This window comes from Cyanistes caeruleus, chromosome 1, assembly GCF_971803275.1.
Source record: "Cyanistes caeruleus chromosome 1, bCyaCae1.hap1.1, whole genome shotgun sequence".
Classification (NCBI taxonomy): domain Eukaryota; kingdom Metazoa; phylum Chordata; class Aves; order Passeriformes; family Paridae; genus Cyanistes; species Cyanistes caeruleus.
Genome location: NC_141701.1, coordinates 134485575 through 134508209, shown reverse-complemented (window position 1 = coordinate 134508209; position 22635 = coordinate 134485575). Strand labels below are relative to the sequence as shown.

Here is a 22635-nt window from a genome sequence, read left to right as displayed (position 1 = left end):
AGTATTAGCTGCACTGAATAGGCATTATTAAACTAAGATGACACAGGCATACAATCAGGACAGATCACTCAGTTTTTAAATTTAAGTTGCAAGGTTTGAGTAGTTATCAGGACAAATTCTAGCAGCTCTCAGGCTGTTTTTACATGGAGTGCTTCTTTCAATGATGTCCATTTTGGGGGGAATCTGTTTTTCTTTCTTTATACTTAGCCTTGGCAGTTCTCTTACTTTCCATTCTTCTTAGTTTGTTTTCCCTGACGTTCAGTATGAAAGCTTATATTTTTAAAATATGCCTTTTTTAAAAAAATGGTGCCTGCTGAGTATTGCAGGTGAACTCTTCATTGGCATTCCAATTACAAAATATATTTGCATTGTAAACCAAGAATTTCTGCCATGAGGTACAAGGCATCTGAAACAATCTATGGCAAGAAACTCTTTTGTGGTTTTTTTTGGTTGAATAGTATGTTGGATTTTGTGCTTTTTCCGTACACCATCATTCAAGCTTTAACTGAAGTATGAAATTACAAGCCCTATGGTTGCTTGATGAGCTGCCTTTCTGTGTCGGGCTTTTATGATGTGGTATTTATGTCTCTCCATAGGATCTTACAGCACTCTTATCCAAGTGCCTGCCTCCAAACACCCAGAGCTGTAGGGAAACCTTTAATACATTTGATCAGGTTTGGTTGGACTTGGTTGATTGCCCTTTCCTGACATCTTGGAATACAGCATGCTGCTTGGGTAGCTTTTTATATTGCTTCATGTAACCTAGGGATAGGAGACATCAGTAGGTCCTTTGGTATAACAGGTTTATTTCAGACTCTTGCAGGTGAAAATCTGTGAAAAATACTGATTCTTCCGACTTGTCTTGTTTGACTTGTAGCAGTGGCGCACTTCAGCTTTACACTTTCTTGTTACTCAGGATACAACACTGATCAGTAAACCTTGAGATGCCTTCTGTTCTTCATGGTTTGTTCAGAGAATTGATTTTGCTATTATATAGTTATATCCTAATTTCAGTATGACTTTCTCCAGGTTTAGCTTTCAGTTGTTCATTATTAGCATGTCTGTGACTAAAAAAAAATGTATTTATATTCAGGTTTTCTTAATATAAAGCCTTTCTTGAGCCCTTAATTTCTGTGGCTCTTCTGTAATTGACTTAGTTTTGCAATGTATCTAGAAGTTTTGGGTCCTAGGTTTGTATATAATGTTCTAAAGTATGTCATCTTCTGATTATAAAATCACATTTCTTCTGTGGTTATTACAGAATCACAGGTTACATTAGTTTCCATTGCTCTGATAGCTCACTTCAGATTGCTTGTCCACCATAACTGCAAACCCTGATATCAAAGGTTCATTGCTCAAAGTCCCTTCTAAGTGCAGGTGTGGCATAAGACCCTTAACTGTGCAATTTTCAAAAATGCTTTTGATTTGATTGATCCCGAACTACCATGTTCCTACTTCTTCTTGTGCTTTCCTCTTCACTGTAAACCATTTGGACCAAATTTATGGAATCCAGCAGTATACTGAAGGTTACTTTTCTTTTACTTCCACATAATTGATAAATGTATTGGGTAATTGTGTTCAGTATTAATCTCTGCCAGAATGCAGTGTTGACATGGCTGCTCAGTAATGATTTCCTGACAGGCAGGTTCAGAGAAAATTAATTTATGCTATGCACGCTTTTTTGGTTGGTGTGGGTGTGAATGTTCTGATCACTTAATTGTTGCCTCTGAAGCTTAATTATGGCAAACTATGTATCATCCATTTCACTGATTGTTTTGGCAGAATTCTTCTGCTGGAAGAATTTCGAACTTTCAAGCTTGTGTATTTTTTCCAGTTGTTTCAACTAGGCTTGTATGATACCTCTTCCCATAAAACTTGCTTTAGACTTTGTAGAAAATAATCTGCAAAAATATAGTGCATGAGGCGTGTTTGAGAAGCATGCATGCTTCATTATATGTTTATTGGAAGGCAAATTAGCACTCAAATATTGGAGGCTTGTTTCTAACCCTTTTGTATTTTGGGAGAATTGGAAAGTTTGGGAAGGGTAGATCTTGAGAAAAAGAGATTAAAGTCATCAAAAGCTGTAGCTTGTGAGAAGTTTTTTGTAGCTGAGGATGCATTCATCCCTGAGCATGTCTTTAGTCAGTTTGCTCAAAAATTAACTAGCTTGTACATCCCAGTAGAGAAGATGAATATATGTCTCTAATTCTTGATATATTCATATAATCCCATTGACTTTGAGTATAGAAATGTGTGCTTTTTTTAAGCATATGTGTGTTTGCCCTGTATTTGCAATGATATTGAATGTCATTTACTCCATTTTTTAATAGACTCTCAAAACCTTAGTACAAGTTTTTTCCAGACTTCTGGGTTCTTTGTGGTCTGTCTGACTGTGTTAATGTACTTGTAAGTGAATTTTTATCTTGTGTTTTCAACAAATTTTCATGCTACAAATGCTTTGGTTGTGTTTCATAGTTACATGGGTAAGTGAACTGTGTTGAAAAAAGAGATCTCAGTGTGGTATCATACTGATTTGGCAAAAAGGTGTTTGTTGTCAATGTTTTTGTGTGGTCATATTTCTTGCACACTGATGCATGAGATATCAGACATTTTGTCCCTTTGATTTTTCAAGGTATCACTGTCTTTTTTGGACTGTATTTTCTGTGAATTCTTGTTCGTTCCTATAGCTTAGAAGCCCTGCAGAGAGAGGGAAATACAACTTGATGGGTCAAAATTTCTTTGCAGAAGTTCACTGCTTAGTTTTGGTTATATTTCTTCCTCTTTGAAGCAATTGTTGGTTTCTTTTGTGGAAAAATTCTCTGAGTTCTTTGTTTCGATCAGCTATCGTGTCAAGTCAATATAAATTTTTCTGAAAACTTTAAAATGCAGGACCTTTGATACTTGTTATGGAAAAAGCATCATTGTTTTATTACTTGGCACTTGATCCATAAAGTCCAGCTGATTTCTTATCTGACACCTGATGTATCTTAAAGCAAATAACCATTAGCGAGCTCCTATTAATTCTGCTAATGATCAAACTAATGTAGTAACAAGGTGGACGAACTAATGAGGAAGTTCAGTGTGTCTGATTATGTGCAAGTAATTCATCAGACTTCAAAATCCAGATCATGGCACTATAAACAAGTAAAATGTGCAGCCAGAAGAAGAGTATTATTGGAGACCTTTAGAAACCTAAAATTTTGTACTTTAGGGGAGTTAGCTAATTGTTATTTGTAAAGTCTGGGCATTCCAGTGATGGGTGTGTTTACATGCTGTTCAAACAGGGGACATAGCTGCATCTCTCTCTTAACTCTTAAGTTGTTAAATACACTGTCAATTTTTTTCAGGTAAAGAAATTGATAATTCTAAAGGTGGAAAAATATTTATAGAAAATCAGTATTTTTGCAGTATGAATTCAGGAAATTCCTTCTGCTGAAAAAGACTAGAACTCTCTTAAAAAACTCTACCATTATGAGTCATGTAAAATACTGATCAGTTGACACTGGACTGGTAGATATATCAAACAATTTCCACTGTGCTTATGATCTTGGATTCCATATACACAAAAAACCAAATTCCGTTTGTTTTTTTAAATTCTATTTAATAGACCAAAATGTTACTACACTATAGTTCGGCAATTAAAGTACATAATCTTCACCGAAAATAGTAATGAGAGTAAGCTTTTAATTTACCTTGTTAAAGTCAGGCTCTGTATTATCAAGTTTGTTTTCTCTCCTCTGTGTTTAGTTGTACGAGTGCAAATAACTCTGGTTATAGTGGAGGTTTGCTGGATATTGGTGCCCACTATGGTCTGACTGTGTCTCCAGCAGACACTGAGGTTGCTATCTCTGAACTGAGAGGAACCTAGGAAATCTTTTCTCTATGTTTTTCCTGCATTTTAGTTAGGTTTGTGTGTAACAATATTTTAACAATATCTGAGCCTGTAGGAGAAAAATGTCTTTTTAAAGCCTGTTCTGTTATATTGGATGGCCTAAAAACCAGCACCATTAGAAAATTTCACTAAATATTAAAGGAACATTTGTGTTTCAAAACTGAATCACAGCTGCAGTTGTCACTACTGTCAGCATGATCAAACACATCCTTACTTTAGGTCATGGTGGTGGGCAGCTGCACCAACTTCCTGGCTGTCTGTCAAGCCTTAGCAGATACAGGATTCAGCTGTCTAGGGCATCATCTAGTATTTTTATTTATTTATTTCTATTTATTTTGGAAAACCTGATCCATATTCTCTTCAGGGCAAAGTGCCTGGTCAGGTCGGAAGTGTCTTTTAGGCTGCCAATTGAATTGCTGATAGTGAAAAGATAACGTGAAAAAGATAGGTTTTCTTCCTGTGGACTTCTGTTGTTTGGGTGAAATAGTTCCAGTGGTCTGTTTTGCTTTCTCCATATTCACCTGAAAGAGCACCAGTGCATGGCTGCCTTAAGCTGAGGCTTCATACCACTAAACATAACTTCTGAACTTCCTCTGTCTAAAATCCTTTAAGATGTTACCATTAAACTGCTTTTATGTGCTTTCATGTTCTAAAAAGTGGTTTTGAAAATTCTGAGGTGAAACTGTTCTTGATGGGTTATTGGGAGCCCTATGTCAAAGGTGCTGTGACTTCAATTCTATTTATTTTTTTTTTAATTCAATATGACAGCCATTGTGGTATCAAGAGATATGCTGAACTCCTTCATCTTTTTGTATATGCATGGGAGACAGTAGAGATAAGATTTTTTTAATTCTGGTTGAGTGCTTGTTTGAGGTTGTACAGCCATCTTCTCTAGGTGGGATTTCTCATTCTTTTGATAGTCAACAAACAACAGGGTGTCTTATCTATGTTAGGTCTTCCTCTGTCACTTAACTGCCTGAAGAAAGCCTAGATACTGTCTTTGATACCTCATTTTAAAGTGGAGCACAGTGTTCTCTGGAAATAGTTACAGAATTACTTCCAAAACTACAGCAAGAGCCTAGAGGACCTATTTTAGTCTATACTCTTCATTTTTAAATGTTAGAAGCATTCAGGCTTTAACTATTTGCATATTTTGAGAGGGAAAATTAATAAGCAGTAGCTGATGGGGTGCAAGATACAGGAAAAGCCAACTGTCATGGGGAGTCATGTTAAGTAATTCCAAGAGAACACACACAGTCTGCTTGATTATTTTGAGGGATTAAAATAAGGTGGTGAAAATTGTCATTGAAGTTAACTTCCTAGAATATTTTTGCCAGCAACAGTGTTGGCAATAAAGAGCTGGTAAAGCTATTGTTACATACCCATACAAATCTTAAGGGATTCTAGAAGCTGTTATATGTGACAATTTTGGAGTAAAATGAGGTAATATTTAATATATGTGATTTGATTATAAAATTTACCTTTTGAAATAGACCCAAAAAAATTGTGCCTGTGTTGTCTTTACTAATATTTGCATAGTGAGACAAATGCTGGTATTACACTTCTGGATTTTCACTTAATTTTGAGGAGTATCTATCATTTCATTATATTTTCTACACATCCCTACAGAAGGATGCTAAAAAAAAATCCAAACACAAGTTTTAACTTAATATTTCATTTATTGAAATTTGACCAGTAAAGTTAAAGATTCTTTACAAAAACAAGTCTCTGAACAACATACAGTGAAACTCTGAACAATGAAAAGTTTAAAAGCTCATTAGTTATCCTGTTAACTTTCAAGATCTGTATGACTTTTCTGTTCATTTTAGACTTGAAACAATTCTCTGTCCCTTTATTGTTTTCTTAAATACTCAGTTCCTAGGGTTTTTCAAATCTGCAGTCTTTTCACAGTGCTGTTTCTGCACATACACTTTTAGGAAAAGAAGTTCTTCTTAAGAGTCTGTAGGGAACAGTCCTCTGTCCTCTTTAGGAATTTCCTAAAGGTTTCCATGAAAAACAGATTTTTCTTCCCTGAAGTATTAGGGTGTGGTTGCAAAGGCTGATAAACTGATCAGACAAGTGTGGTTCTTCTCCTTGCCCACCACCTTTAAATGACTTGTATTTTTTTCTGTTTGAGTATAAAGAGAATATTATTATTATTGAGTTTTACTCTTTATTTGAGTATAAGAGAAACTACTTGCTTAGTAAATTGAAGTAGTAATTTGCTGAGTGATTGGATGATAGTAGAAACACAATAGTAAAAGCAGCACAAAGACATGAAGTGGAGAGTGAAAAGGTGGAGTCAAGTGTAGAACTTCTCTCTTGGTTGCAGTGGAATATTAGATCAGCTCTTTGAGTTTAGGAGCATTTAGCCATTGTGATTACAGCATATTTTGAAAACGAAAGAAAGAAGAGTCCCACTGGGCACACCTGAAGTTTCTGGATGCTTTCTGAGTGTTTAAGATTGTTTCTGCTCCTCACCTTCTTGTCTTGCCTAAAGTTCTATCAATTGTCTGTTTTAAATCTTACTTTTGAGATCATCTTATATAGTGGATGCATTTTTAAGCGCTGGAGCTTATTGAGGTCCTTCCTTCCCTTCTCATGAGTTTGCTGTTCTTATTCAATACCATTTCAAGGATAGAGAGAGCAGAAAAAAGTAGTCAGTGTTAGAAATGAGGTCCAACATTTAAATCTTCCTTAATGTGTAAGTGCTAGAAGAGAGCTATTTGTGGTTGGAGAAATCTGAAAATAGAGAAGCCATCTGTTGACTCAGAAGTTTCTACTTAGCATAGCTGACCATAAAGTAATACAGAATTGTCTAGAATTCACCTTTCTACCTTTGCCAATTTCTCTGAAGCTAGCTGGACTTCAGAATCCTTTAACAGCTCCTGTGCTTTTGCCTGTACTAATCTTCTTTGCCAAGTGGTATAGCAGTAACAAGAGCTAACTCATCTGGCCCTTTCAGGCATAGTTCAGATAGAAGAGGGGCTAAGTGAGTGCATTGCTATTTACTTCTAATAAAAATAAAATTATTATGCAAAACACTGATTCTCTTTTTAACAAAAAAATTGAAGCCACTTTCAATGGAAATTTTAAGATAGAATTAAGAATTGAAGAGCTAAACCTGCTTCTGAATTTATACATGCCTACAGTACTAGTAGCATTACTTTTTCTTCTTTTTTACTTTTGTATAGAAGAGAAGAAGCCTAAAGTCAAGAAACCAAAATTAGAATTCCCTGTATACACAGCTCTGGAATCAAGTGTGTATATACCATCTTATGATCATGGAGCTTCAATTGAAGAGATTGAGGAACAGATGGATGATTGGTTGGGAGGCAGGAACAGAACCCAGAAAAAGAAGGTAGGTTCAAAATATTTCATGTTGTTATATATTTTAAATGTTGATTCATTTGCTTGCCTCTCAGGAAAACAGAATATTGTGTGTATACCACCACAATATTCATATACTATTGAAGTGTAGAGAAGAATTGTCTGGCAGAGATAAAAAAGAAACAGAAAAAATTATATTAATGCTCAATGTAATTTGTGTAATTATGCTGGAAATGTTGTTATAATAGGATGTCATTGATTAAGCCATATGAAAGCTCTCTATGGTTTCTAATATAAATACTATTCATGTTCACTAGAAATTAGTAGAACATAATGCTGTCAAGTTGTATGAGGCTTGGTTCTTTCTCTTAATTGCAGTTAATAACATTTTGCCTGCAAGAAAAGATTCTTCTCTATTAACAGCAAAGGAAAAAGAAGAAACCTTCTCTTGTAATATGCAGAGGTTTTATCTTTTGATTATAGAACTGATTACATACTTTGCATTTTACCTGGTGCATGGAATGGTTCTAACAATTCAATTTAAGCCTATTGTTAAAGTTCTTTCTGCTCAGAGATAAGGGTTCTTAGTGACGGTTAGTATAATTTTGTTCTGGTAAATTTTATTAAATCATACTAGTTTGAAAATGTATCATTTTCATGTTGGAACTAAGAATAAGCATTGTAAATTAGTCTGCTGTCTTGAAAATCTACCTTCCCTGGAAGGGTGTGTTTGAAGTGAACTTGGGTTGGTTGCATGCTTGATCATCTAGATCCCCAAACACATCTTTGCCTCTGACAGAAATTGAGTCTGTCTTTGAATTTACGTGACAATGCAGAAATGAAATAAGACTGGGTCTATTGCATCTGTAAATTCACACCTCCTCACAAAATATATAGAAGTTGTGTCCCCGGAGACACTCCTAGAACTAGTTGTAGGTCCATCCTTCCAAATGTCCTCAAGAAAACTAACTTGGTTTTCTATGCTTCCATCTGGATGTTCAGTATTGCGTCTCATTGCTTTGATAAATTAGTGTATTTTTAAGATCATATTCTGTTACAAAAGGAATTAACCTTTTAGGGACAACCAGGCAGTTTGTAGGTATGCTGTCTGGGTAAAGTGTTTGTCCTGAACAAACTGTGATGAGTTGTGCCTCCTTTGCTTGACAGCTAATATGTTATCACAGTGCAACATCAACATTTAATATAGTTGTGGAGGGAAACAGATTCATAAAGTGCACAAAGAAATAGAGAATATATGTCACTGGCTCTAAGAGCCTATAGGAGCCATTTGTATCTAACAGGAGAAGGGCTGTGTCATACGATTTGTAATAAGCTCACTGGGAAAATGGTTGTACCACAAGTGAATTGTTCCTAACTGTCATTTGACACATTTTCCATTTTAGAAATACATATTTTTCATCACATCATGGATGTGAACTGCGTCAGCATCCCTCTTCTGTCTCTTGCACAGATGGGAATCCAAGTGGTGTATAACATCCACCTCTCAGATCTATTTGCTTTAGGAAAAAGATACTCTGTCACAAATCATTTTGCCATCGGACCTTTTCTTGGGATTGTCATTCTTCACTCATAAGGAAGCCTGTTAGCTTTTTTCCCTTGTCTTCTGTGGTAGCTCAGGGAAGTGGACTGTGTACCAGCCAACATCAAAGTAGCTTGACAAAGTAGTAAATTACTTTGTCATCCTTTCAGGAGAAAGAAGTGGAGTTGCTTTTCCTGCTATTGGCATCCCAAGTGTAGATGATTACAGTAATTTAATATTGTTCATCAACTGCTCTGCCCTGTTCATATTTGTACTTTAGAGGTGCCTACAATTTGGAAATGCTGCACTGTGTGAAGTGCCTAATTTGATAGAAAAAAATTAGATTATGTTCAGTTCTTAGGTTGATTTATTCTTTTTTAATATTTGAGTTCTTTTTTTTCCTTGGGATTGATTCTTTTTGATTACTGCTTCCATAGGATCTAAGTATTGACTAGATAAAGAACAGGCTGTAGAAAACTGCTTCCTTCTTAGGCATTGTAAAATGGTCTACCAAGGGAAGGAGAAAGAGGAATGCTTTCCCTTTTTTTTCCATAAGGTTACGTAGCTGGATGAAAATATGCTTATAGCATTGTAAAATTATTCTTCTGCCCAAGTTTGAGAATTTGCTGAGCTTATAGCCATAAGGAGCTAGTCTTGCCACGTTGTTACTCCTTAGTTGGAACTGAAAATGAAATGAAATCATGAAAGAAAGCAAGCTATTGGGAGATAGATAATACCAGTATTGTAGAACAGTGAGGTAGTTTTAGTATCTTTTTAGTATAGTTTTAATTGTTGTAATTGAAAGAAAAAAATAGAAAAAGAATACTTAACAGAGAGACTAGGTCAACAGTAAAAATGAATTTAGAAAATCATATTTATGAGGGAAGGTTAAATAGTTGGAATTTTAACACAAAAAAAAAAGGCTGTGTGGAAATAACAGGATACAATGCTTTTCCAATCCATTCCAGTTTTGTTTTAGGTGAAATTATAATAATTTATTATGACTTACTACCTTCCATAAATTCAGTGAGAAAGAAATACTCAATTTGCTTTGCAGCCAGAATGCTTAAATTCTGATTTGGGAACACATGTAGGTGGAGGCATATCCCAAGAGCATGTTACCTGTATCATTTATGAAACCTTTCCATCTGTTCTGTTCTTGAACTCGATCTGCTGGAAATCATGTGAGCTGACTCAGTTGTATTTGAGAGCATGGAAATGAAGTAATGGGACTCTAGAGAAGGGGTTTTTTTGCTATCTAGGATATAGCAAAGAGGATTTTGCTATATACACTTATGTAGGACTAAATTGCATATTTGTATAGTGCTGGCTATACTATTCATGTAAACTGCATGTGACTAAGAACCTGGGAGGAATTACTAAAAGCTTCTTCTCATGCTGATCAACAAAACTCTTCAAAGCAAAACAAGCAAAGAAAAAGTTTATTTTGATGATTATCACTGAATGTTTGTGCTCCCTTTCTAAAAAGGAGAAGATCTGCAAGATCTTATAGATTGAGATCTTAATTTACTTAGCTCAAGTTTCTGTCTTTTTTTTTTCTGTATCTGGAAAACTTGTTCTGTGCATGCTTATTAGTAATTGATGGAAATTTAGAGGGAATGGACTTCCTTTGAGATGTAGTATTCTGTAGCCATTGTTGTTAAGCCACTATTGCATTAGTTAGTAGCCATTTAACTCTTTTTAACTTCCCTGTTGATAATCCTATTATGTGTAGCTGGAAGAAAGAAAAGGAACTTACTAGAGGAAATATTTTGTTACATCTCATGTTATTCAGTCAAATATTCATGCAAGAATATCTGTATTCACTGTTTCTGGAATCATGCTATTGATGAATCATTTCTCTCAGTGGGATTTCCCTCATACTCTTTGTTCTGATTTGATTTTATGTGATTTGTAACACATGTTGTTTTCATGAGAGTTCATTGCTTATGTGAAGAATATTGTTGTTGCATGAAAATCTTGGCCCTTAAGAAATCATTGGGAGATTTATCATTGTCTTCAGTGGGACCAGGATTATAATTCCTTTTGGTTTACAGATTCCTCATCATCTCTACTGGAATCTCCATTTTATATCATTATTTGACTCATTCATCTTTGAAGAAAGAGTTCCAAGTTCTGTCTCAATGACTGGTGAATACTTTTGACCTTTTGATATTTGCTTGCTCTGTAAAGAGATAAAGGTGGAGAAAGACAGTGCCTGATCCCTTCCAGCTGGACCAGATGTATGGCTAGAACATGATGTTTCTCATTATTTTTGTTTTTCATGTTATCCTGAGGCACTTCTTGGCATTTGGGTGTTTTTGATATCGCAGGAGCACCTGGCTTGGTTTTACTAAAGCAGGAGTAGTAAAAACTATTTTTGTGCACAGAGCATAGAAAACTTAGCATACATCTTTTGCATTTGATATACTGTTAACCTTTTTAATTAGGATTATTAAAAATACTGTGAAATAAAAGTATACGTAAGTATACATAAGCATTGTTTTTACACAGTTTATTGCAGATGCTGGAAACATTGTAGTTACCATTTTTTCTTAATTATTGAACTGTAGACTCTGATCATTCTGGTGCTGAACTCTCTTCTGGTTAAAATGCCTTTTGTGCTTTTGTTTTTCTCAGCCTGGGCCATCAAAGCACTGTGTTTCAGATATAAGATATTGATAACTGAGTGAGCTTTTTAAATCATGAAGGTTTTATTTGAAAGCTGGCTGTGGAACAGCGATGTAACTTTAAATGTATAGAAGAGCTCTCTCTACTTTCTAACATTAAAAGGCAAAATTCTATACAAATGCTAAGTTACTGTTTTGTTAGCTTAAAATTTATAGATTTGACAGTTAAGTCTTAGTGATTTTATAACCTTGTACGTTTTGTAATTGCTAGCTAGCCTGCCACCTGCTCTCTTCTGCCTTGGATCTTCCCACATCTGTGCTGCTTTGAAATTTGAGTATGCTTTTTCTTTAGTAGCAAATAATGTGGTGCTTGTTCTAATCGGATGTCATATGACGGATTACCTGAATACAGTTTCCAGGCTTTTAAAAAATGTTAATTTCTTAAGCAAGCAGTTTGTATCTTAGCAGGATTAAGGTGCTGTGTAAACCAGATGTTTTAATAAATTGATCTTTGAGGGGAAGGGTTATCCTGTTCTGGTGTGCAGCCTGAGGTCATCTAGTTTTGAAATAATTTATTTTCTCTTTCTAAGCAATGAAGCAAATATGCTATTTGAGAAGTGTGTCCAGATTCTAATGCTCTTTTATTCTTGGGACAAGTACAAATATGCAGCTAGAAGTCTGAGATTCCTCATAGTGTGAACTACTGGGCCTTAACCCTGACTCAGAAAGATTGCTGTAGGTCCAGAAAGTAAATTTCTCTGTGTTCCCTGTGAATTTAAGGCTCTGTATTGAGACTGCCAGCAACCATTCATGTTAGTGTCAGTTATGAAGCTATTCATTGGAGCTAGTCTAAGTTCATAATACATCTTAACCTGAGCTTCAAATTCTCATCAAATGGTGATGACTTTGAGTCACTATTGATCTGGGCCATATTGAGTTTAGTAACCCTGAGGTGAAAATCTCAGTATTCTATTACCAAACTTTTTTAAATGTAGTGTTAGTGAAAAAATGCTTAATTTTAAAAAAATAAAATAAAAACTGCATTAGAGTGTTACTGAAAGTGTTAAGAGTTCAGACTTTGCTGTGGTTTGTTTATGCTTAGTGTCACTGCAAAGATTGCAGACTCAGCCTGAGCAGAATATTGGGGTTTGCATGTTAAAAAAACTCTACATGTTGTTGTATAGGCTACTCCTGCAGTTGGCATATTTACATTAGAATTATTACTATTAATGAAAAATTATATGCATGCTTTTAAAAATAATTGCTCAAATTGACCTGTATTCTTTGGCTCCTGTCCGAGGTTGGTGGACAGGTACAGAACAATATATATATATTTTTCTTCTCTGCAATGGAATTCTAGAGATGAAATATTGATAAGTTAGAATGATAAAATCATTTAGGTTTGAAAAGACTTCTCAAGATCATTGAGTCAGCTCAGCGCCACCATGTTCACCAGTAAGCCACATCTGTGAATCTTTCAGAAACTTTCAAGAACAGCGATTTCACTGCTTCCCTGAGTACCTGTTCAATACTTGACCATTCTTCTAGTGAAGAAATTTTTCCTAGTATCCAATCTAAAACTCCTCTGGTGCAATTTGAGGATGTTTTCTCTTGTCCTAGTGCTTGTTATCTGATGTACCCTAAGCCTCCTTTTTCTCCAGGCTAAACAACCCCAGCTCCTCCTCAGACTTGTGCTCCAGACCCTTCACCACCTCCACTGCCCTTCTCTGGACTCTCTCCAGTACCTCAATGTCCTTTTGGAACTGAGTGGCCCAGAACTGAACACAGAACTCGAGGTGTGGCCTCACCAGTGCCAAGTACAGGGGGATGGTCACTGCCCTGGTCCTGCTGGCCACACTCTTGCTGATCCAGGCCAGGATGCCATTGGCCTCTTGGCCACCTGGGCACTGCTGGCTGATGTTCAGCTGCTGTTGAGCAGCACCCCCAAGTCCTTTTCCAACTTGCACCTTTGCAGCCACTCTGCCCCAGCCTGTAGCACTGCAGGGGTTGTTTTGAGCCAAGGGCAGGACCAGACACGGGGACTTGGCCTTGTTGAACCCCAGCCCTCTGGCCTCTGCCCATCAATGCAGCCTGTCCAGAAGCCCCTGCAGAGCCTTCCTGCCCTCCAGCAGATCAACACTCCCACCCAACTCAGTGTGTCTGCAGACTGACTGAGGGGGCCCTGGATCCCCTCATGTGGATCATTGCTGAAGATATTAAACAAAACTGGTGCCAGCCCTGAGCCCTGGGGAGCACCACTGGATGTGATTCCATTCACCAGCAGCCTCTGGGCCCAGCCATCCCAACAGTTCTCTACCTGTCCTAGAGAGCACCTGGCCAAGCCTTGAGCAGCCAGTTTCTGCAGGAGGTGCTGTGGGAAATGGTGTCAGAGGCTTTCCTGAAGTCCAGGTAGGCACATCCAGAGCCTTTCACTCATCCACTAAGTGGGTCAGCTTTTCATAGAAGAGGAGATGAGGTCACTGAAGCAGGACCTGCCTTTCACAAACCTGTGCTGGCTGGGCCTGATCCCTGGTTTGTCCTGCACATGTGATGGCACTCAAGAGGATCTTCTCCATGACCTTCCCTGGCACCCAGGGAGAGTGTGGAGAAGACATCCTTTTGTTACACATTATGTTGGTGAAGTAGAGAACAGTATATACCAATAAAATAGCTTGGCACCTTGGTTTTTCTAAAATGTTTATGTAATTTCATATTAGGGATTCTATTCCTCTTTCTTTTCCTCTTTGCTAGCCACCAATTCAACCTAATGAACAGAAGAGAACCAGAAGTATTTTGTCAATTTTTCAAGCATTAAAACTGACAGCCAAGTTTTTTGTTGTTTTTCTGGCTAATTTGTTTCTTTATGTGACTGTTGAACCAGAGCAGTCTATTTCTAGGAAATTAGTGTATTTAGTATATTTCTGCCCAGTTGGTGTAGTTTTTATTTTGTTTAGAAACAACAAATTGATTTACTTTTATGTACTCTTTGAGTTATCTTTCCTTAAATGCAGACAATAACCTTCTTTTCAGGCTTCTATCTTGAGTATTTAAGCCTCTAAATACTTTACTTTGGACTTGAATAGCTTTAAGGAGAGAATAAATGTGAATTCTAAAAAAAATATTATTTTTAATTATTGAGTTTTCCTTGGAGAGGATGACCCACATATTTAAATCTAGCATAAGGCTTGTCTGCTTTTGAGCTGTGAATATCAAATCATTAGGGTCAGGAATCTAATTTAATCTGCAGTATTAAGCATGCAAGGCGTTTTAGTCCTTGGATTTTCTTAAGGAAGAATAAAATGATAGGATGATGATATATTCTTTAACTAGAATCTCAAGTTGGTGATTTCGATGTTATGGCAAATACATATCAAAGAACAAATTGTATTTGTAAACATATAATGAAGTAATTAATCTCTCCTAGCACTGGATTCAGAGAAAATAGTTTTTATGACTGAGACAAATGCCACAAGTAGTAAGCACTAAAAAAGGAGTTAGAGAGTTTTGCCTGAAATAGGTCATGAATATGTAAAGACTGTGAATAAACACAAACTGAATAACTGTGTAAGTATATGTAATTTACGTATTTTCTTTTTTGCCTTTCTTTCTTTGACCTTTAATTAGGTTAGGTTAACAAAGCATAGGAAACTTTATTTCTTTATTTATTCTTGTATTTATAGAAAGGAATGGTGTGTTTTTGGAATATAGATAATTCAATAATATCCCGCTTTCAAATATACCATGCTCAGGCCAGCTAGAACTGCAGGCAAGAAAGTCTTGTTATGAACATATTAAGATAATATTAATATTTATCTAAATGATATAGTAAAATTATTTTATATGACAGGCAGAAAAAGAAGGGGGTCTTGAAGTGGTCTGTTTCACAGCACAACCCAAATTCAGTCTATATTGCAAAGGAAGCAAAGAGCCAAAATACATATTTCCCTAAGGTCATTTCATAAAGATAGTAACAATATGTTATGTAAACATTTATGCACTAGTTAAAAACATAAATCAGCCATGCATATATGTTGAATTAAGGCAATACAGTTAACATTTGCCTGGTATTTCCTGGTTTTGATTGAGTTTTTAGCTTTCCTTCTAATTAAATATAGCAGCATGGGTTTTTGTCTTGTACAGACAAGAAGAGTAATACACTGATTTCAATACCATGCTATAGATGTTGTGGTGTCAAATTTTAGCCTTCTGTAGTTTTCCAACTGAATCTGTGTTCCAGAAGAAGTGTTTGATGTGACTTGCTGACATAATTCAATCTGACTAGTTTCACATATATACTTTCTGTATATAGTCCTCAGTTTTTTGAATCTGTCAGTTGAAAATTACTGAAGAGCCCCGGTTAATTGTGCAAAGTATTAACCTGTGGGGACAAACACACCATGTTTTTAAAATGCCACTCTGTTTCTGCACTGGGCAGCACTATAATCTCAGTTCAGGCACCTACCTGAGTCCAGATTAGGGCTGCATAGCTTTTGACATTAACTTTTATAGCTCTGGTTTGACTTGTTAATCTACTTCAGGTCTCTGGTCCTGTTGCATTTCTGAGATTGACATGATAGTTATCTGTCACAGAAAAAACATGGTAGTTGACAGAAGAGGAACCTCATTCCTGTGAGGAGAAACTGGAAATTGATCTTTCCCAGTCAGTCCTTGAAGATCTGACTTTTCCCATTGTCAGTGTCTCTTCTGTTCTGAAGGTCATATTCATTTTATGTAAATTTGCAAGAAATTGTGCAGCACTTTTGTAATTAACAGTTTTTGTTGCACTGGTTTTGTTTTCCTCCCAGCCTGGGAGAGATGTAGAAAAACATCTGATAGGATTGCTCTGATTTAGCCCAGTTGGAGTCAGGGGGTGGTGGAAATCCTAGTTTTCCTGGGTAGAGTTCCTTCAATCACTTCCCAAGACAAAGTCACTCATCTCAAATACAAAAGGAAGAGTAAAGAAAGCAGAAGGGAGTATTTGCACATATCAGGAGTAGGAGCTGGAGTACTGTGTGAAAGCTGGTTAATCACTGTGACCTTGCCCCACTTACCTGCCCATCCAAGAGAAGGGAGAGAGCAATTCAACAATCCCTGCATCCTCACAATTTTGGCAACAAATGAGAGGCAAGGATGTTAAATATCCCTGAAATGGGATTTTCACAGGCTCCACAACTTAGAGATCAGAAAGAATTTGCAGTTTATAGCACTGACTTCTGTAGTTCAATTCACTGCTGCTCTTTTTGACTTTTTAATGTGAATTTGAAAAGTGTGAACTCTTGCAAAACAGTTACTTACTTTTCTTTGTATGACTTTAGCTGTCTTTAAGTGGGAGAAGAAAGTTAGCTTCAAATAAATCCAGTTTTAATTTATAAGTGTAAATGCATAGTGATGTTTCAATATCATATTTTCCAGACAAACCAATTAAAATCTGGTTAGATTCAGTGTCTTACCTTTTTTCACAGTGCTTATTGCTGCTACTTTCCTTTTCTTCCTGGGGCCATGACTATAGTGAGGTTTGGTCAAATTTATTTATAGAAATTACACAGAAACTATAATCTACAGTAAACTTCAATTACTAAAAATAAACTGAACAGCTTGAGAGATGTTTGGCTTTTGTTGTCATAGTAAAGATAAATATGTAATCCTGCCTTGCTAAGGAACAATTTAATATTTCTGACATAAGCATTTTGTCACTTCAGATTTTTGACAGAATCTCAATCCAGTTAGCCATTTTCTCTATGGGTTTTGTCAGGCAGGATGTAGTCTTGAAAATATCACCTTTAGTCTTCAAACTTTCAGTTCAGCACACTTGAGCATGCAATTGCATCCCATTTAAAGGAATGGGAGTGTGTCTATAACCATTATTATAAAATGCTACTGTATAATGTATTACTTGCCCAAACCTGAAAAAGAGGAGAGCACTCTTAAAGTTGGCACAGTATGAGAAATGGTACCTTGTTGTGAGGTTAGTTTTTCATATTAGTGATGGCACTTTCTATAATTTCCAAAACGCAGAATTTTTTTAATACAGTGACTTGAGATGCAAATTGTGAAGGAGTGAATGTTCTTGCATCTTTTGCAATTGAGTACTGTGGAAAACTTGTGGTTTGTTGCAGCCCCCAGACTTTCACAAAGCAAGCATGCATTTACAGTATGCATTTACCTGATGTCTTGTATATCATCGTAAGATTTTTTTACACAGACCTCTTTAGGGAACATCAGCATTCTGACCATCTAGAGTTCTCCTAGTGGTGTTCTTTTTAGTCATAAACTGTTTGTTTTTCTTTTAAGAAACATACAAACATGAACATGGAAAACATAATACTTCAATTTTTACTATTTACTCAGTGATATTTGTAATTCACATTGGAAATCTGGATTGGAATAGGTCTAGAAAGAAAATACATCAATAGAGGGTCTAGGTTTGTAACTTCTAGTGTATGAGTGTGTTTCAGGGTTTTTTAATGATATACTGATCTTAATGACTGGATATATACCAGTAACTGCAATATATCACTGCCTTGGGCAGTTTTTTTATTGTTCTTGGTCAGAAAACTTGCCTGGTAATGAGAAAGTGAGTGCAGGAAGAATGAGACTGATGTTAATGGTACATTTTCAAATGGCTACAAATTATGGGACGGAAAATCTGTGCATATGAAAAAAAGGCTACCTTTGATTTTTTAATTAGCCCAAACTTTGTGGTTATATTTGAGAATTTGACAGACATGTTCATTGTTTATATGATTTAACTAGTTTTACTCATGTTTCACTTATTTTCAATTACATGTATTCTATTTCATGACAGTTAACAGTCTTGAAATTTTGGAGGTTTTTGGTAGTGCTCTGCTTGAGGTTGTCATCACAGATCTGTGTTTTATGAATATATGAAAACTTCTCAGATTCCCCCCACACATGCACCCTTCATTATTACTTGACAACTTGGACTGCTGGAAAACAGAACTGAAGCTGAGTTTAGTATGGGCCATGTTCATGACATATTCCAGGTAGCCCATTTAGGGTCCTAAATGCATATAAGTTTCTGATTCTTTCAGGCATATTCTGCTGGGACAGTATAATTTTTTTCCTTTCCTTTTCTTTTTTTTTCTACTTCATAGCCAAAATTCACACTTGCCTTGAGCCATGTCAGAATATCTAGTAGGTTGTCAGCTAGATACCATTCTTTTTTTGTTCTCTACCAAAGTGAACTTGTTTGTTGAAAGCAAATCCCTGTGTTTTGGTTCTCTTCATAGCAGAATGTTATCATCTTTGGACATCTTGTCCCTTTTTAGAAGAGTGCTGAATTTTTTCTTTGTATTTTAGTATACTGATAGACCTGAGTCACACTTACATGGCACTGGATTCCACAGTATGTCTACACACTTTGGGAATGCAAAGTATCTCCTGCATTTGAGTTAAAAATTAAAAGATGAGAATATTCCAGCTGGTTTAGGACATTAGAGCAAGATAGTATTGCTAGTAAAAGAATTAGTTGATTTTGATGTGAAAGGAAGAACATTATTTAGACATTATCTGTGGTGAAATACTTCAGGGGAGACAGTTAAAACTATATTTGAAGGAAGTCAAGGAACACAAAAAGCCCCCTGATTTTGGATAAGCTATTTAAGATGAATGAAGGTAGGAGAAATATGTTGCCAGCAACAGACCAATATGAAAAAAAACCCAAAAAACCAAACAAATCCAAACGTTATTGAGGTAAGATCTTTATCTTACGATGAATTGTGCCAGGAAGCCTGACAGAGAAGCTGGACAGAGGATAGAAGAAGAAGAGGACAGCACTGCAGACGAGTCAGCAGGATTAGCTGTGTAATAGTACTTTGTTCATTATGATGCCATCAGGGCATGGTTTAGTGTATTGAATGGTATTTAAATACCATGTGTTAATGTTTTCAGAATCCCCATAACATGCCATGTTGTACTGAAGTCAGCAAAAGAAGAGGGTACAGCCTGATGCTGTAAAATATTTGACACTTTCATGAGTCAAATAATAACCTTGAAAGGAAAAACACTCCTTATTAGTAAGGACTAATCATATGCTTTAATGTATCTGCATGCCCTTGGGCTTGTCTTCTCCAGTGAATTTAGCATGGCTAAAGATTTTTAATGTGTCAAGTAATTATGAAGTAGGCTGCCACATGCAATCTGTTGAGACTTACTGCCCTATGTACTTACTGAAGTTTATGAAACTTACAAAATTCTCCTGAAGAATTCATTGACCTATGTATTCTAGAAGATTTTCAATTTTGTGTTTTCTATCAAATGGAAATACTTTTCAAACTGCATTTAAGAATCCAGATAGAGTGGTGTTTGAGAGAGAATGAAATGAGATGAAAAACATTCATTCCCTTTCTTTTGGAATTTGTCTCCACATTAATGTATCACAGGCCAAACCTAATTACCTATTCAACCTATATTTTATTTGATCTACATGCCTGAGTGTCCTACAATCAAATTTACTGAAGAGCTTCTCACTTTTTTCTGCATTAAAACAATTGCCTCGAAGCAGCTAACAATTAAAAAATAAATGAGTTAACACTTTCTGCTAAGTGCTACCATTTAAGTTGTAATATGCAATTAAAAACTACATTTTAATTTCTGTTCAATTACACTGACTTAAATAGTAATTTTAGTGTTATACTTATGAACCATTTAATTGTGACATTTTTCCTCTGGCATGGGTGATGCAAAAGTAGATGTGATCTTGAGAATGTGGAAAGAAGTAACCTTTTCCCCCTCATGGTTTGCTGTAATGACAAAAAGAAAAAGACAGAATTACCTGGGGATTGTGTAAATATGATGAAACAATTTCAGTTCAAAAGCTATAAAAATGTGTTGGAATTCAAATTATTTTTCATGTTTTTAAAAACTATCTGTTTCATAGGAGGAATATTCAGATTGCATTATGGTAATATACCATTCATGCATATACTTGGTCATGTTAACATCTATAGGTTAAAGAAAGCTTTGTGTTAAACCCAAAGCCTGGTAGAACCTGAAGTGTGAAAACACATCGTAGAGCAGTGGCCTTTTAAAGGTGTGTATTGCTAGAGACAGATGCTTTACTACTTCACTGGCTTTAGCTCCTTTTAAAAAGAAAACGGTTTATGCTAGAGAGAGCTTGCTATGGAACAAAGTCCTTATCCAAATGGATTGAGATTTATTTTCTTTTCCCCTCTGAACCCTCCAGGTCCTTTTAGCATGCTGAAAATCACATTGAAGCATTTTCTAATGTCCAGAATAAACTTCTGGTAAATAATGATAAGCCGAGTGTTCATGTCCCTCTTCTGTGATGTGTTACTCTGTTCCGTTCAGGTTACTGGCTGTAGGAGTGTGAACATAATCAGAAGGCTCTGATTAAGCAAAACAAAACCCAGCCTAAAAAGATGTTTTGTTTTCTCAAGTGAGATTCTGTGTCTCTGGAAGGACCTTATTTCATCCATTTGGTAGTATCTTTTGTGGTTTTGATCTCTGAATAATAGTGGAAGTTTATAGTGACCCTTCTACCAGTAAACCTGGTCCTATATCACTTGCAGTTGATGAGTTTCCAGCTTATGTAGAAATTGAAAGTATCATGCACTTTATTTAATGTGTTCCCAATTATATTACCAGATTTTAAAAATTCTTAAAATATGCTGGTCTTTGCAAAGAACCAGAACTTTAGAGTATCATTTTTTCTGGTGTTCAGTCCTGTTTCATGAAAAATTGCATCTGAGGGCTGAAATGAACCTTAAGACATCTAGTTGTATTTCTTTCTATTATATAAGTTCAGGTATTGCCATGAACTGTGTCTCAATTAGGTGCTGTGGTGAGGAAACAGCAGCTTCACTACCCAGAAGGGCTCTTACTATCATTTAAAGAGACTGATGCTGGAGAGGACATCACAGAACAGTGTTATGGGTTTGGAATGCTTTTTCCCAATTAAGGGTTCTCAGTGAAACACTCCAAACCATGCTGCTGCTTGATCACTCACTGTCTCCCTGTGATGGGCTGCAGAGGAGAACTGGAGGCAGGAAAGATAAAGATTATGGGTTGAGATAGGAGCAATTTACTGGAAACAGCAATGAGATAAGAAGACAGCAACAATAGTAATGACAGAGTTTACAGGAAAAGGTGAAGGATTCACATGTGATTGCTCAACTCCCACAAAAACCCCCTGACAATACTTGACCTCTGGCCCTGCCACCAGTAAGGGAGCCCTTTCCTGTCCCCAGAAGATGACATGAGGTGGTATAGAATAACCTCTGTGTCCTAATCGAACTGCCTTCTGGCTACTGCAAAAATTAACCCTGTTCTGGCCAGAACCAAAACAGTCTTTCAGTTCCAGTCTCAACCTCATAACTTAGTGTCTTCAAACAGCAGTGTCACCGTGACTGGTGGATCTGCTTAAGAAAGGAGAAAGAGTACAATGTAAGAAAACTGTGTAGGATTTTAAGAAGTATAACTTTGAAAAACATTTTATTTTTCTTAACAATTTCCTAGTTGATAAATGGACCTGCACCTTGACCCAAATTCAGCTGTTCTAATAGGGCTTTGTGGCATAGGATACAAGAGTGGTTTCAAATGTGAATGTCTCTCTGAACATCAGGAATGCTTTTCTGTGAGAGTAGCAGACCACTGGCGCAGGTAGCCCAAAGAGGTTGTGGAGTCCACCTGCTTGGAGACAGATATTCAAAAACTGTCTGGTCATGATCCTTTGCAGCTGGCTGTAGTGGACCTGCTTGAGCCAAGTGTTGGACCAGATGATGTCTAGAGGGGCCTTCCAGCCTCAACTGCTCTGCAGTTCTGTACTGTAGTAAGTGGTGTGTATTTACTCGTGGACTTTAGTCCTAGTCTTAAAACAATTCCAGGGTGATGTCAGTTTTAATTGACTGTATGAAAGTACTTGGAGAGAAACTTCTTATTCATCAGATATAAGTGATGTCTTGTATCTTCCTGATCAAGTAAAACTGAAATAGAAGTGATTCATTGAAACACCTCCAGTTAAAAAAAAAAAAAAAATAGGGGTAGAAAATTCATTAGTTCATTTAGGTTTCTGATACTGTTTGAGGACTATGTAGGGAGTAATTATTCTCTAACTTTAAATGAGAACATTTATGGTCTAACAGCCTCTTTTTTTGGTTGAGTGTTCTTTTCATATGTGCCCATTTTATCTGTGTTTTGTAGAATTGTAATTTTTATCTGTAATCTCTTTGAACCTTTGTGATCATGAAGGGCTTTAGCATTTA

At 36.2% G+C, this 22635-nt stretch overlaps 1 protein-coding gene across 1 annotated transcript in view; it reads left to right on the top strand.

Moving 5' to 3' along the window:
- The window catches only part of DNAJC1 (DnaJ heat shock protein family (Hsp40) member C1), a 108622-nt gene that overhangs the window by 59336 nt on the left and 26651 nt on the right, over positions 1–22635 (top strand). The window contains exon 8 of the mRNA XM_086860522.1: positions 7087–7253. Within this exon, the coding sequence (XP_086716648.1) occupies positions 7087–7253 (167 nt within the window). The remainder of the gene's footprint in view (positions 1–7086; positions 7254–22635) is intronic.